At 50.5% G+C, this 16,040-nt stretch overlaps 1 protein-coding gene across 1 annotated transcript in view; it reads right to left on the bottom strand.

The window, feature by feature from the left end:
• Positions 1–385: 385 nt before the first annotated feature.
• PDZRN4 (PDZ domain containing ring finger 4) overlaps positions 386–16,040 on the bottom strand; it is a 93,595-nt gene continuing 77,940 nt past the window's right edge. The window contains exons 5-8 of the mRNA XM_040978889.1: positions 13,396–13,458; positions 9,548–9,649; positions 4,549–4,665; positions 386–2,624 (exon numbers count right to left, since the gene is read on the bottom strand). Coding sequence (XP_040834823.1) covers positions 1,131–2,624; positions 4,549–4,665; positions 9,548–9,649; positions 13,396–13,458 — 1,776 coding nt within the window. The 3' untranslated portion in view covers positions 386–1,130. The remainder of the gene's footprint in view (positions 2,625–4,548; positions 4,666–9,547; positions 9,650–13,395; positions 13,459–16,040) is intronic.

Below are 16,040 nucleotides of genomic sequence, written 5' to 3'. Positions count from 1 at the left end.
AGGGACTCAATTGTGCACCTCTTCTCAAACTGACTTGTTGAAACCATGCCCCTGAAGTGTCTGTTCCTGAATCGCCCAGCCTCCAGAACAGTGACAAATAAAGCCCTAATTTTGAAGAGACCTGGTCCCAGGCATCTCCTTCCAACAGTGAGAGCCGACTGAGCCACATTCTGCCGTCACAAACAAGCTCAGACACCTCACTCATCTCCCTTCCCTTTCTCCCTCACAATCCACCTGGCTCGCGTCACGCAGCTGAGGGCAAGGCAGCAACAAGAGGTACTGCAGGCTTAGCACCTGCTCCACACCTTGCACATGGAAGACAGCCCTGGCAGGAATGAGACAGTGATCTGAACAAAGTGTTTCAAGACAACTTTATTGAAAAAAGAGATAGAAAATGTGCACATTTGAGAATCCACAGTTAGAAGTCTTCTAAATAGTATACATATATAACTAATTTATATCTGGTAACCTCATGGACAACGAAAATAAAACACTCCTTGGTAACTCTTCTTAAGGATAATCAATAATTTATTTCTCTTTTATTATCACAATTACCACAGATAGTTAGCTACCATGACCAATGTCACTACATAGCACAGAAAGATTGTCCACCTACACGCCACTGAGACTAAGAGACAGCCATGGGTGTGTTAAATTACAACGGGATCTTGACAACAGGTGGATTTTACACAGAAGATGTCGCATGTAAGTTACTAGCAGGTTGGACTTGACATGTTATGCCAAGAAGCTCAGCAATGTTCTGACTCGGAGTTGTTTTTAGAGTAAAAAATAACCTAGAGAAATAAACCCAGATTTTTAACTTACAATAAATACACAGAAGTAGGAAATTAGTTGGCTCCTTAGTTTTTTTATTATTTCCTTTTATTTTGTATTTTTAAATATATAAACGAGGAGTAGGAATATATCACAAGTTAAAGACAGATCTCAAAGAGAAGATGCCGGCGTATGAAAAACAAATGAAAAATTATCAGGTATTTCTGCTTACAAAAATTTAACCCAGAAAAAGTCGCAAAATATATATTAAAAAATGCCACATTGAACGAGGCAATCAACAGGAACCGAGGGCGGCTGCACCCTCGCTAGTCCCGTGGCTCCCAGCGGTCACTGCGTCATACGGTGGTGACCGAGAGGAAGGCATTGTGGACGCGGGTGCCGTCGGGGGACTTGGCCCCGTGCGTCATCAGCTCTTGGATCGTCATCCAGTTGTCCAGGATCTTCTTGTTCCGCTTCCTCATCATCTTCTTGTGGCTCAGCTCCAGGATGCTCACCTCCCTCTTGGCCTCGCTGCCACTCTGCGGATTCTCGCGCAGGCACTCGAGGCGGCTGCGCAGCATGAACTCGCGGCGCCGGCGCTGCTCCTTGGCGCGCACCAAGTGCTGCTTGCGCTCCTCCTTGCTCCAGTAGCGCCCCATCTTGAGCTCGCTCATGGTGTCATCGTCCGTGGTCATGCCACTGCGCTCCTCCTTGATCTTCAGGGCACGCTCTCGCAGGATGCGGTCGCGCACGGGCCTTTTGGTGATGTAGCGCGTGCCGTCGCTCCGCACCTTCACCTTCCACTCCATCTTGGGTTCCGCTCCCCGGGGCGGCGAGTCCTTGCACACGCTCACCAGGCTGAGCTGGCTCTGGGCATACTCCACAGCCGACTTCTGCTGGATCAGCTGCATGTAGCTCTGATAGTGCTGGGCGTGCGCAGGGATATGTGCCACGCGGGAGGCGGAGCTGTGGTAAGCAGACAGGTAGGGGACGCGCTGGCACAGAGCCTGCTCCTGATCTGCGGGCCTGCTACTCTCTGGAACCTTCTCCCGGCCTTCCACAGCATCGCCAGGGTCGCTGCTTCTGGCCTTGCTGCCTGTCGCCTCTTTACTGCCCTGGTTGGTGGCAGCGGCGCTCATCCGCAGGTTTTTCTTGTTGGCCAGGGTGATGACGCGTGGCAGCGAGCTGTCCGGGGAGCGGTCCACGGTGAGCGGAGCGCTCCTGCAGCTCTCTGCAGTGTTGTAGGCGCTGGAGCTGTCCTTGTCGGACTTCTCCGGGTGCTCCAGGATGTCGCCCAGCTGGCCTCGCCCAGCATCCACACTCGTGTTGTAGTGGCGGAAGCCTCCGTCGGGCAGGGCCCAGCTGTCGCCGCCCTGGCCTGCAGCCCTCTGCAGCCGGTGCGCCTGCATGATGCTCTGGCATTCGAGCTCGATGCTCCTCAGCTCCTCGTTGAGCAGCCGCAGCTCGTGCGCCACACCCTGCTGCGGGGTCTCACTGGGCGGGCACCCGAGGGTGCTGCGCGAGTAGTACAGGTCGTACTGCCCACGCTGCCGAATCTTGCACTTGAGCTCCAGCAGCTGCCGGAAGCGTTCGCACTCCTCAGCGGCGGCGTCGCGGTGCTGGCCCACGCAGCCGCCCAGGGTGTCCCGGCTCTGCCCCAGCTTCCTCCGGCTGGCCAAGGTCGTGCTGCCCCCACCACCGCGACGCTCCTCGGCCGCGTTCTCCGGCTCCGAGCTCTCATCATTGCGCAGGCTCTCGTCCGTGCGGCCCATCCCGCTGTCCTTCTCCTGGGGGTTTGACGACGAGGTCGCCGTGTCCGTGGCACCTTCCTCCTCCTCTTGCTTCTTCGGCTGTGGGAGTGAAGGACACCGATTAGCACTGAAAGACGCCACAGAATGAGAACAAAACATGCCTCGGCCAAAGCTCAGTTCTGGAAACTGACTTGAATTTGAGCACACGCAATCATTTTTAGGAAAAAAACGACACTTCTGCCCGGCAGCATCTTGGGCTGCAAAGTAAGTAAGGCGAGCCGGAGCTGTGGGCAGCCAGCGCTGGGCTTCACTCAGCTGCACAGCAGCACACAAGCGCCCCTCCAGGGGGGTCCACTCCTCAGGACTTGGGCCGAAAAGGAGTAAAGGCAGGTGGTTCAGCAGGTCCCGACACAGAACGGTCTGACTGGCCTGGCCCTGACGGGGTCTTCTGTCTTTCCCCAAGTGCAGAAGCACTCAGTGTGAACAGCAACAACTGCACTAACGGGGCTCCTCTCCCTGGGGAGGAGGCACAGAGGCCCACGGGCGACCCAGGAGGGCTTTAAAAGGCCCTACCCCCAGGCAGTCAGGATCTCCCCGCTGGGACCCCAGTGCCCTTCTAAATTCCACCCACTCATTTGTTACTTCTGAAACATTTAAAAACTATTCATCTTCATTTGAAAGGCACACACACAGGGACAGGTATCTGTCATCCGTTTGTTCACGTCCCCAGTGTCTGCAACAGCTGAGACCTGGCCGGGTGGAAGCCAGGAACTGTAACTTGTAGGGGAGGGCAAAGCCATCTCCTGTCGCCCAGATGTCCCAGCAGGAAGCTGGATCCAAGGTAGACATGGAGTGCAGACAGCCCACACTGTGGCTTAGCCCACACTGCAATGCCCACCCTTCATCCTTCTCTGAACCACTTTCCATCTGCTGGGAGGACAGAGCTGGGCACGGTGTGGGCAGTAGCTGTCCACACTCACAGAATCTCACGGACTGCTCTCCTGGACTTCCACACAGAACCACCTGTCATGCCCTAACCAAAGCATGTGCGGTCACTTTCCTTGAATTCAGTGTTTCAGTTATTTACAAGACAGACCGTGTATGGCCATGAACTGTGTCACTCTGGGGTTCCCAGTCTTCCCCTGACCACTCCCCGTAGTGCAGAGGCTGATTTGACAGCTCAGTGCTGAGCCAACAGGGGATGCCTCTGTAAGCTGACTGTGCGTGAGTCAACACACCACAATGCTTAGTTAACTTCTCTCTCGTAACGAGTGTTGGTGTCACTACACAGCCAGCAGTGTGGTCACAAATCACGACAGGGGACGGAAGACAGGCATCAGACTGGCACATTCTGCCACTGATCGGCCTTGAACTCCAGGACTTGCTACACTGGGATCTCTGAAGAGTTCTGAGCCAGGGGAGGGACTGTCATCTTTCATTTTTAAGTTTCTTAGTACGCTGTGTGGTATGTGGCACATGTGACGTGCTCATGAGTTTTGGATGAATGACACCAAGACCTTAAGACAAAAGTATGCCAGTCACCTCCAACTCAGGTGTGAGTTGAAGCCTGATGCCCCGGTCGCTCAGCACAGAGGGACTGCCGCAAGGCCAGCAGCGGCCAGCTCGTCAGCGTCCTCTTGTGCTGACCTGAATATTCCACTATGATTTGGAGGTCAACTTTGCTTTGGGGCCAGGGAGACCCCCAGCGTGTAGTTTGTCTCCAGTCAGCATGGCAAGAAACAGCTGTGTTTGCTGTTCACTGCCGACCCTCGGGTGCCAACAGTGCCCTGGTCAACATTCAACCCCACTGCCCTGTACTCACAGCCATCCCTGGATTGCCCAGACTGGAAACACACCAACAGCAAGCATCTGCATTTATTCCCTTCGCCTCATTTGTGACAGTCATGGCCAAGATGGAGATGTGCGATCAAGCTCGTTATTGTGTGCGTCCCCTTTCACGGATGCGCATTTAAAACAGACCTGGCGACATTTCACATGCTGCCGCTCAACTCGCGGGCCCCACCTGCTCTGCCTCCTTGGCGGTGTGCTGCGTCGCTTCATTATGCTGTTCTTCCAACATTTCCAAGTTTAACTCCTCCAAGAATTCATTCCTTTCATCTTCCAGCCAGCCTTCATCCAGCTGCAGAAGAATACATTAGTCCATTATATTATGTTAGCGAGAACTCGCACTAAATTAGGATAAACTCACACGGCGACACCTGACCAGTTCTTTTTTAGCATAATGATTCTCTTCAGAACACCAGCCTCCCATGGTTCACTCCTCAGAAAGAAGAAAAGGGGACAAAAAAAAAAAAAAAAGAAATTGGGCTCTTGCGCCTTTTATCCTTTCATGAAGCACAGCTACAGATCCCCTCGCCCGGCCAGGCAACCTCGCAAAGAGAACATTACCGTCTTTCAAATGCGCACTGTGTAATCTGCAGCGGTCACGCTCATTACCAACGATGCTCCACAGGTTAAAAGAACTGCAATGGGACTAATAGGGCTATGAGACAATCAAGCTTTTTCCCCCCCCCCCGAACAACAGCCCCCCAGTGAGACGCACACAAAGGACCCCCATCCTGCTCTTTCATTTGAGGCTGACACTGCCAAGTTAACAAGATGGCTCCGTGCTGCCAAAGTGTCCACAGCCAGCACTGATTTTCCCTGTGCAAAAAGGGAAGATTCTGTTACTCTTCACAAGGAAAGGAAAAACCAACAGGCCCTTCTCAGCCATGTGCTTTGCTTTGAAGCACAATTGCAAAGAGAGAGACCACATAGGAGACCCGGGCTGGGTGGCCGGGTGGCCGAGGGCGTGGCTTGCGAGGGTCTCCTTTGTGAGTGGTGAGTGCTGGCTGCAAGCACCAGGCTTCTCAGAGCCATTCAGTGAGCAGATCGCTTTGGCTTTTCAGCACCAAGTGAAGTGGAAACCTCGCGATTACCTTGCTAATATGAGCCCTGTTGACGGCGCAGGTAATTGGCCTCAAAGCGGATGGGGAGCTGGCATGCATGCAACCTGCCGTTTCTGCCTATGACATGAAAGGCACTGGGGCGGAGCCTCTGCCTGCCTCTGTGCTACATGGAGCGGCATGGTGAGCGGAGCAGGGCCCCGGCCGGAGCTTCCAGAGACAACGGAACCCAATCCCAAAGCCTGCCAGCGAGCCACTCCCTGCACACGAAGGGGCCAGGGCCCCGATGAGGCCTTTTGTCCAATTTATTCTTTTTAAAATTTATTTATTTTGGTAATCTTTACATAGTTGATTAGAGCACAGAGGGCCAAGGGCTACAGGAAAGTAGGTAAGACCACTGTTTTCACATTTATATATATGTTTTTTTCTGTATCCGGAGTAAGGGAAGAAATAAAGGGAAAAGCCCCACCCAGCCTCCCACCCCTCCCAGGTCCCTGATGTGAGGCACGCTCCGAGGGTCCTGCTCATACAGTTTTGATAGTTCAACACTTCTTTATTGCTGCCAATCTTGTTGCTCCAAGCACGATGAACTCTCTTCAGAATCCACTGGCTGCCACAGTCTCTTCATGGTTGGGGTTCTTAGATCAGCAGTTCAGTTGGAGGGATCCCCAGAGAAACTTTGTCTGGGGTGATCCCAGACCTGATTCTTGCATGTGTTTGCCAGTACAGGGTCGGCACAGTCTGTTGCCCCAATCAGCTTATGCTTAATGCTGGTGGTTGCAATTGCTGGGTCAGTTCTGTTTCCAGCTCTGTCTTCCACATGAACCAATGGGTGTTGCAGTCAAGCCAGATTCTGTCTACTTCATGCTCGGCCCTCACACAACCAGTGGGAGCTGTAGCCTAGTTGGGGTGACTCTCCCTAACCCCCACCAGACCTGCCCCCTACCCTGGTTCCCAGACTTGTTCAGTCTGTCCCACATCCCATTTAGCTCTTGTACATGTCAATGGGCACTGAAGCCTAGTTCAACCCAACCAGCCCTACCATCCAGCCCACACACATACTGGTGGATGCTGTTTTGTCCAGCCACCCCTGCCCCAATTCTGGTTTTCATGCTTTCCAGTGGAACTGGTAACCAAGAGGGAGGAGCCCATATTTCCCTCCTAGGCTACTCTCACTCCTAGAGTATGCACTTTCCAGGTTCTGTGGTTTAACCTGACAGAATTAGCCCCCAGTGTCAGCCTCTGCCAGCTGATGCTGTGGCAAAGCCCAACCAACCCTCATCCACTCCAATTTATGCTTACACCAGTCAGAACAGTCAGCCCAGCCTGGCTTTTCCCTAATCTAGCTCACATGAGGCCCACAGGTGTTGTAGCCCTGCCCGGTATGATCTGCCCCCATCCCAGTTCACGCACTCAGTTGGAGTGGCTGTCCAGAAGGGGAACGCTGCCCATTCCCCCTACCGGCTTTGCCCCCTCCCTCCCTGGTTCTCACATGAGCTGGTGGGGTGCTGAGGTCCAGTCTGGTATGACCCACCTCACCTTGGCATTTGCCAGTGGGTGTTGTAGTCTGACCCAGCCTGGCCCACCCCCAATTCCAGCTGATGCTGGTGAGGGTTATAGCCTAGCCCAGCCCAGCAGGCATCCAAATCCTAGCTGTACTGTGCAATGGTATGTGTTGCAACCATACCTGCCCCTTCCCACACTCTGTTTTGGTGCTCTCATTCACCAGCAGGTGATGTGAACTGGTTCAGCCTGGTCTGCCCTCATCTATGTTGGATGTTTCAGCCCAGCCAAGGCCTGTCCATACCCAGACACGGCTCACTCCTGGCTCATTAGGGGCAGAGACCTAGCCTAGTCCATCCTACATCTACCCTGGTCCTCCAGAGCAGGTCCTCCAGATCCATAGTGGCTCACATTTTGTATCTTTTCATTCAAGTGTCACAGAACTGCAACTGCCAGACTCCACATGAAACTACATAAAACTAGAAATGTTTACATTTATAAATATACCAAGGAGCTGTGTGTTTATTGACTGTGGTGGATTGGAGTGTTTTGAAGGCTAATCACATGACGACAGAGATAGAGAGAACAGATGGTAGAAATTAATGAGGCCACCATGGTTTGTCTCACAGAGATGTCCATGCAGTGGACATGTGCTGCTGTGACCACGCCCTGACTGGGCTTCAGGCATGGTCAGCACAGCCAAGGAAGGGCCAGTCTCCTTGGTCACTTCCTATCCCTGCGCCATATCCTCTTCCTGCTTGCTCCCTGGCTGAGACCGGCTACCCTGGAGCTGGGCTGCACAGCAGGCAGGGTCACTGCTCCCATGGGGTGGGGCCTGTCCATATTGCAGCAGGTCACCCCTGTTGCCTCAGGCACAAAGACATTCTCATGATGGCCCTGTGTCCACTAGGGGCAGGGGCCAGGAGATCAGGATCTTTAATGGTCTGAGGAAGAAAACGGGCCTAAGATGAAGGGCCAGGACTGCCCCAAGCAAGTCCGATAGATCACATCCAAGAACTCTGAGCACACTGCAGAAGCTCAGAAAGCTCCCTTGCTTCCCCAGAAACAAAACGCTGCAAAAAAGCAATGAAAAGTCACAATAATCACATATGCTGAATGTGATGGAGAAGAGAGAGGCAACAGACAAGATCTGTCTCAGTCCTCTTTTCCTACTAACGACAATTGCTGCTCAAGTGACATTCTGGGATATGATCACACAGTACTTTTTCCTTAAGATTTCCCTGCGACTTCCTCAAGGTCATGAACTTTCCTGCAGGGACACCAAGACTCCTGAGCACGGAGGTGCAAGCACACTGCCCACTGTCGACAGGCAGGACAGCATCCCTCGGGTCATGGCTGTCACTTACCAAGCTGCTGCACTTGAAGTTACCCCTTGGCCTTGACTCTTTCTGGAGGGCAGCTCCTGACTCTGCCATCACAGGTGGACAGCACCAAGTCCGTGTCCTTTTAAGCCACTGACATCCTTATGCGACATGCTAAGACTGAAGTACCCTTTCTACAGACTCACGGCTGCTGAACTGCCTTAAATAGGCAAACATACGTAGTCCCTTCGGTGTGCTTTCAGTGAGGTGGCTGGATTGAGAGTGTGCAGCTAAGGGTGGCAGCTCGACGTGGACTTCAGGATTCACTCCCACACAGGCTGTCCAGCACCGTTTGTGCTCAGGAGTGTGGCTGGGCTCTGCGCTGGGTGACAGCACATTTTATGGGGGCCATTTAGAACAGTCAAGGACATAAAGGAAATACACACGGAAAGGGTGATCTTTTATAACCACTATATTCAAGTCAGGATCCGGCCTGACATGGCAATGCACTTCCCCGACGTAATTTATAGATAGCAAGTAGCTACTGAGTCTAAAAAATATCAGATCAATAACCCAGGAGACGAATGGCGACATAAGTAACTTCACTCACGCCACTGACAGACGGAGAGGATGGTGACAATGCACTGTCCTTTCGGCACTGTGCTGGGACATGCACGGAGGCACCGACAGTCCTTCCGTCACCTCTCCTTCACTGTCGTGACAGCTGCCCCTATGATGCCTTAAAAGCCCCCTTTAGAAGCTGGACAAATGTCTGTCACTCTAACCCTGAAATTCGTTGGCAACACAAGGGATGGCACCATTCTACATAAAACATTGTACCGATAATGTGACGCTAAAGAAGGAGGGTGTCAGGGGGTGGCCGCATGTGCCATAGCTTCTCTCCCCGGAGACTCGCTCAGCGTACCCACGGTGCCCATGCAGATTTTGCTCAAAACTGAAAGCAAGCATCCACAGAGGATTCACCCTCACGTCACCCATCTCTCAACCGTGAACTCTTTTGCCTGGCTGGGAGTGGGAGGAAGGAGAGGGGCCGTTTTGAGCGCTTCGGACTCACTGCTCTCTAGCCGTCAATAGGCGGAGCAACATGGGGGAGCTGCGGCATCTGACAAGGGACAAGGTGGGTAGGCTGGGAAAGCTGTGGCTTACACACAATCTGTTTTGCAGACACCCAGGATAGCAGCTGGACACAAAACTGCAGACACCCAGGATGCATTCACGGGTGAACTCAATGTGTGTCAGTTCAGCCAGCAGGCCCGGTGCCCATTCTGACCTGGATGTCCGGCCTTGCCACAAGCAGCACAATGGTCTTGCACTCCTCGCTGGACAGCAGTGCCACGGCCTCCTCACGGTTCTGGACATCTTCTCCATTTATCTAGAAAACAAATGCAAGTGGCACCTTCAGCTCCCCTTCCCACAAAGCCACACACCATAAATGGCAAAGCCCAGCTCATTTGGAGGAAATGTATGGACAGCACACACGACAGCCCCGTCTGCCGCCCTGCGTATAAAGCACCTTCACTCAACTACGCGCTGACTGTAAGGGCTGCATCGATCCCTGGAGGACGGCGGACATCAGAGGAAGCAGTTATGTTCATAAACGTCCAACCTGTGCCCTGGCAACATACATCTAGCCACACAATTAACCAGCCCCTGACAGCTGACGTTCATCTTTCTCCGCTCAGAGTAATGGAAGTGTCACTCCGAGATAATAGTGCCGGGGAAGCAGGACTGGCAGTGCGGCCACCAGAATCCGTCATCCCGCGTGCTGGCTGCGAGCCAATTAGGGTGCGGCGTATCATCTCTCACCAGGCAGAGCACCCAGGCCACGGCAAGCCTTGTTTCCACTTAATCATCTATCTCTGCATGTGTCTGCCTCAGTGGCCCCGACATCTGTCCTGGGCTACCCCTCTGTGCTTCATGAATCCAAAGAAAGAACAGCTCATGCTGGAAACCACCAAAGCCAAGAAATATAAAGCTCATCTCCTACACACGATGGGACATCGAAAGATGTGTAGGAAACTGGAATTAGAGGTTGACTGTGCCGTAATTTTAAGATTCATGCACGGCTTTCTCATACTAAACACTTCCACAAACTTTTTGAAGATCTCTTACATATTTACGACAAAAACAAAAATTAACACAGGGTAAATCTGACTTTTTAAAAGAGTAATGAGTGAAAGAATCCACGCTTGAGTGAACTGTCGACTGCACAGAGAGATCCCAGTAGTATTTCACATACATCTTTAGCTACTAATTATAACAGGATAAACTCATTGTCCAGTTAGGTATCTCAGATTGCATCTTCACATCCAAAGGCATTTAACTCTGACGTCCATCAGCTCTTTCCTTTGGAAATTTGCAAGATTTCTCTTTTTTTTTTTGGTACAGACTGCTCAAATCCACACAGACAGTAAGAGCTTTGATCCTAACTTAAAATCAGAATGTGTGCAAAGAAACTTAAAGAGGTCCAGTAATTCAGTGTGAGACAAGCACTAATTCCATCTGTACGTTAGATGGATCGCAAAGGCGGCTGCACTGACCATTTCTCACTAATTAGTCTAATGCTCCTTACTAAGGGTTTCCACTGACAAGCCTGAAGTCAATCACTGAGCTTTTCTGCAGTCCCTGCAGCCTGTCCAATGCACGCACACACGCGGGGGTCCTGCAGCCTGCCCAATGCAGGAACACAGACAGGGGTTCTGTGACCTGGCCGAGGCATGCAGACATGTGGGGGTCCTGCAGCCTGCCCAATGCAGGAACACAGACAGGGGTTCTGTGACCTGGCCAAGGCACGCACACACGCGGGGGTCCTGCAGCCTGCCCAATGCAGGAACACAGACAGGGGTTCTGTGACCTGGCCGAGGCATGCAGACATGTGGAGGTCCTGCAGCCTGCCCAATGCAGGAACACAGACGGGGTTCTGTGACCTGGCCGAGGCATGCACACACGCGGGGGTCCTGCAGCCTGCCCAATGCAGGAACACAGACAGGGGTTCTGTGACCTGGCCAAGGCATGCAGACATGTGGGGGTCCTGCAGCCTGCCCAATGCAGGAACACAGACAGGGGTTCTGTGACCTGGCCAAGGCACACACACACGCAGGGGTCCTTGCACACAGCCCAGGAGTCTCAATGCTGGACCACAGTGAACCACCCTGACTACAACAGCTTTACCATATGCATGCTACAAGGAAAGTAGAAAACATTAGTAAAAAACTACACAACCTATTTTTATTTCTTTCTGTGATCAACTTGAAAATAATCATTTCTCACTTGTGTGTACAGATGGGAAATTTAACTCTTAAGTTTACATGCATTTTTTAAAGTTCAAAATAAAACTCATCAAACTAGGAATGGAGCGCAGTTGTTCTGATGCGAGTGACCTAAGTGGCAGGTTTGTCTGTTGCTCCCAATATCCTCTCCGGCACATCCGGAGTCACACACACACACACACACACACACACACACACACACACACACACTCACACACACTCACACATCACTCTCACATACCCACGTTGAGAACAAAACATTCAGTGCAAATAATGATAAAACAGAGGAATAACATCTATGGAAAAGATTTTTGTGCCACTTCATGAAGAAATAAGCAATCTTGTATTAGAGAATGACCCAGGTCATAAAAGCTTCAGAACTAATGTTATTTTAATTTTGAAAGAAGTTTAGGGGTATCACACACTTTGCCAACATCTCCGATTAGACATACTATAAGTAACATAACCTTAAAATCTCAGGGTCACGTCATACCCAGCAATCACTCCAGAATGTTCTAGTAGACAAAAACTTGCAGTAACTGAAGAATCCTGAAGTTACATGCCTGACTTTAACTGCACCCATTTGACTCCATTTTTCGTTGCACTGAGCCTGTGGCCGTGTTCTTGCTGTTGCCTCTTTCAGTGGCCTCATCTCTCTTAACCTACTAATTCCCAGCTGACCACTTCCCCAAGGGCTGTACCTGCAAGTGTAGTTCTTATATATTTGTTCCTCAAGTACATCGGTTTGTAATCAAGTACATGTGGCTGTGTGTTCTAATACTTGCGCATTCTGAGCTTTGCTCTGGGTAGATAGGGTTTTGGAAAAAGCATTCACAGGATAACAAAGCATTCCTCAGAGGAGTTGGCCTTTGCTGAAGGAACTGTGCTATTGATAAAATGTGGTTTTCTACCCGATTGTTTTACAAATATGTCACACTTAATGAATAAATGCGGGTCCCATTAAGAAGCCTGGAATTCATTTTTCTTTGTTTCTTAACTGGAGCCTTAGCAATGGACCTACGATGAAGGAAGGGGTCTGAGGCACCTGGCAGGAGAAGACAGGCAAGGATGACAAGCTGAGGGAGCTGAGGACTTGTCACCTGCAGAAGTGAGAGGTGGCGGGATGGCGTGAGCACACCTTGAGGACATGGTGACACCTGCCCACACTGCTGTATTTCTAATTATACAGTGTGAGGTCCCCACATGCCAGCAGGAAAAGGCCTGGCTCTCAGCAGAAATGAATCCAATGGAGCCGTCTGCAGGGGACACAGGTGGGGAGCAGCCCTGGGAATGCCAGCTCTGGCTCTACCACCCGATGCCAAAGGCTGTACTAGGAAGTATCCACCTGCCACTAGCACCCTGTCTTGGTTTGGCAGTTGAGGTCAGCCATGAAACTCACCCCAGTCTTGGAGAGGCATTGGTCAACAGCAAGAACCTTGTCAGACCACACCAGAGGACAGGCACATGTGGACCCACACTCACCCACTGTACTCTGCTGCCGGTAGTGACAGCCACTCAGTTCTGGTCAGCACGGATGTACACTGTGCCGCTGCCACTCACCTTCACAATGGTGAAAAGGTGGTAGTGTGATTGTCATCCCTTTTTAGGACAGGCCGGTTCACAGAGCTGGACTTAACTGAAGTCCTGAAGACATTGCACCTTAACTAATTCATCATCAGCTAAAAACACTTTAAGAGATGGTCTATAATTGCTGTTGCTTTGCAGACGTTAATGCCAGAAAGCAAGAACAACTTTTTTCTAACCTTTCTTAAGACACAAAATGAAATCAAAGCTGGTGGGGAGGGCACACAGCAGAGGGTGGAGGGGCAGAGGTCAGAAGATGGTTTACCTGCAGAATGCGATCACCTTCTCGGATCCGACCATCTCTGGCAGCAATACTGTTCGGGTCCACCTGCAGGGTGAGGACACAGCCTTCAGTGGGGCGGGGGGTAGAGCGCCCAGAGTTCAAAAGTGTGCTCTGAGTCACACACAACACTTGGTACTGAGTGATGCCAGGCCTAACTGGTGTGTCAGCTCTCACTGGTCATATATGTGTACACGGACTCCTTAGCACTCATCAGCAAGTTGATCAGATGGCCATAACTGTAATGGCCTTCCCTCTGCTCTTCTTCCTGTCTTCACTCCCTCTTCTCAATTCCACCTGTTAGCCAGGCTTCAGCTGAGTCAGGTCCACGGTCACACCATGATACTCTGGACCCAGGAGATGTACTTCCCACGAAGATGCTTTTAATTCCTGTCTTTGCTGGCTCAGAAAAGCAGGTAGCTGCACCTTAAGCCCATACTATGGAAGGAATTTTTGTCTCAGGAGCCATTAATTCATGAAGATTTATAATTGATATTACTCAAGAAATGTGAAAAAAAAATCCTGTCCATTCATTTTATTATTCAGTACCACTTTATAGACTGGGTAAAGTATTCACTCCAAATTACTCTCAACAACTAGGAAGATCTTTTGGGCTCTATTTAAAACTTATCAGATCTGGACTCCAGCAACAGTCAGGGATCCAGCAACAGCCACGGCTTGGCTCTTATGGCAGCAAGGTGGGAACTAGCATTCACGCAGGGAGCTCAGGAGGCAAATGCAGACTGAGACATGCCAATCTTGCTGAACAGTTTGCAACGTTTGGAGAAAGAGCTGCGGACTCCAGGGAGTAGAACAGCAGGACGGAACTCACAGCACGGAGATGGGGCACTGTCTTGTGTGGTGGGGCAGAGTGCAGAGTTGAGGGAACAGCCCGGAGTGGGCTTGTTTCTTGCTGATCACATTGATCTGATCCTATGGGGAGGGCATGTCCTGCAGGGTCTATATAGTCTCCAGATCTGAAAGCCAGCAGCCCCGATTCTCCAGCAGTGCCCCTGTCCTAGGTGCCATCTTGTGGAGTGGGCTTGTTTCTACCTAATTGCACTGAGCTGTACCCACACACAGCAGTACGAGCCTCACATCCTGCAGGGTCTGTGTGGTCCCCGGATCTGACGGCGGACAGCCCCAGATCTATGTCAGTGCCCCACCGGGTGCCATCTTGCACAGAGGGGCAAGGGTAAACTGTGCATGCGCTAAATCAGTAGCACTCAGATGCCATTTTCATGGGGCCAGGCATTGTTAAGACTGAAGGGAGGTCAGCTGAGCTACACAAGAGCTAAGCTGGAACAAAGTCACAGCTTAGAGCAATGCACAGGCTCCTCAGGAGAAAAAGTTCCCTCATGGCACCTTATGGACTCCACTCAAAATAACTCAGGTGACACTCAGACTTAATGGCCAGGCATGGGCCAGTTATTTAGGACCATTGGCATCTTCCTAATCCAGGACAATGATTGAACATAAAAATCGACTTGTAGACCTGTAGGTAATACATCCTAGAAACTCGTTGTAAGGAGAAGAATCTGCCAACCAGCATTGCAATGGCAACAGGTAAAAGAAGAGACAGAAGCACAAGGAATGTTACTGAAGGCTTTCTGGCAAAGGAGCAAAAGCCTCTACCAACCTCAGAGTTAGCTGAAGAAGCCATTGAGAAAATGGGGGACACAGAATCCAGAAAGCTCATTATAAAGCTTCTGAACAGCAGTGAGAAGCACATAATACAGGAGTTCAAGGAATTTAAAGAAAATGTCACACAGGAAATGCATCAAATGAAAGCTGATATAATAAAAGTTAAAAATACAGTGGAGCAAACTAAAAGTACAGTGGAGAGTCTGAAAAATAGAATGAAGAAGAACCTCAGAATTGGAAGATTGTTTCCCCCTGGTGATAGGAACTAACAAAAAGCTGGAAGCAGAGCTGGGCCAAGCTAAAAAAAAGTATCCAAGAATGAAAAGATACGATTTAAAAGCCCAGCATAAGAGTTCTGGGAGTCCCAGCAGGCACAGAAAGAGAAGCTGGGATTAAAGGTGTATTCAATGAAACATTAAACAAAAGTTTCCCTAATCTAGAGAAAGAATTGGAAAACAATATCCAGGAGTATCACAGAATTCCCAACAGTTAATCAAAAGTGAACTTCACCATGACACATGACAGTCAAGCTCTCTTCAGTTGAACATAAGGAAAAAAATGCTTGAATGTGCACGAGAGAACCACTACTCTTCAACACAGTATTTGAAGTCTTTGCCAGAGCTATTAGGCAAGGAAAAGGAATTAAGGGAATACAAATTGGAAATGAGGAACTGAAATAATCTCTCTTTGCAGATGACATGATTCTTCACCCAGGAGAACCGAAAGACTCCACCAAGAGACTATTGGAAATCAGAAGAGACTTTGGCAAGTAGAGTGGTGCTGCAAACTCATACATTTGAGCAGTTTTCTAAACGTATTAATTATGTGATCTCTTTTTTATTCAAATGGATTCCATGGAAAACAATGAAGCAAACTCTACTGTAAAGGTTCTGGTAGAAAAAAACCAAAGCTAAGGGCCCGAGGGAATGTTTCCAAAATCTTCCACAGCGTGGGACGGGAATCTGCATCCAGTGTGCCTGACTCCT

The sequence above is a fragment of the Ochotona curzoniae genome, unplaced genomic scaffold (genome assembly GCF_017591425.1).
Source record: "Ochotona curzoniae isolate NIBS_2020 unplaced genomic scaffold, NIBS_Ocur_1.0 contig_2927, whole genome shotgun sequence".
NCBI lineage: Eukaryota > Metazoa > Chordata > Mammalia > Lagomorpha > Ochotonidae > Ochotona > Ochotona curzoniae.
This window is presented reverse-complemented; position numbering and strand designations above follow the sequence as displayed.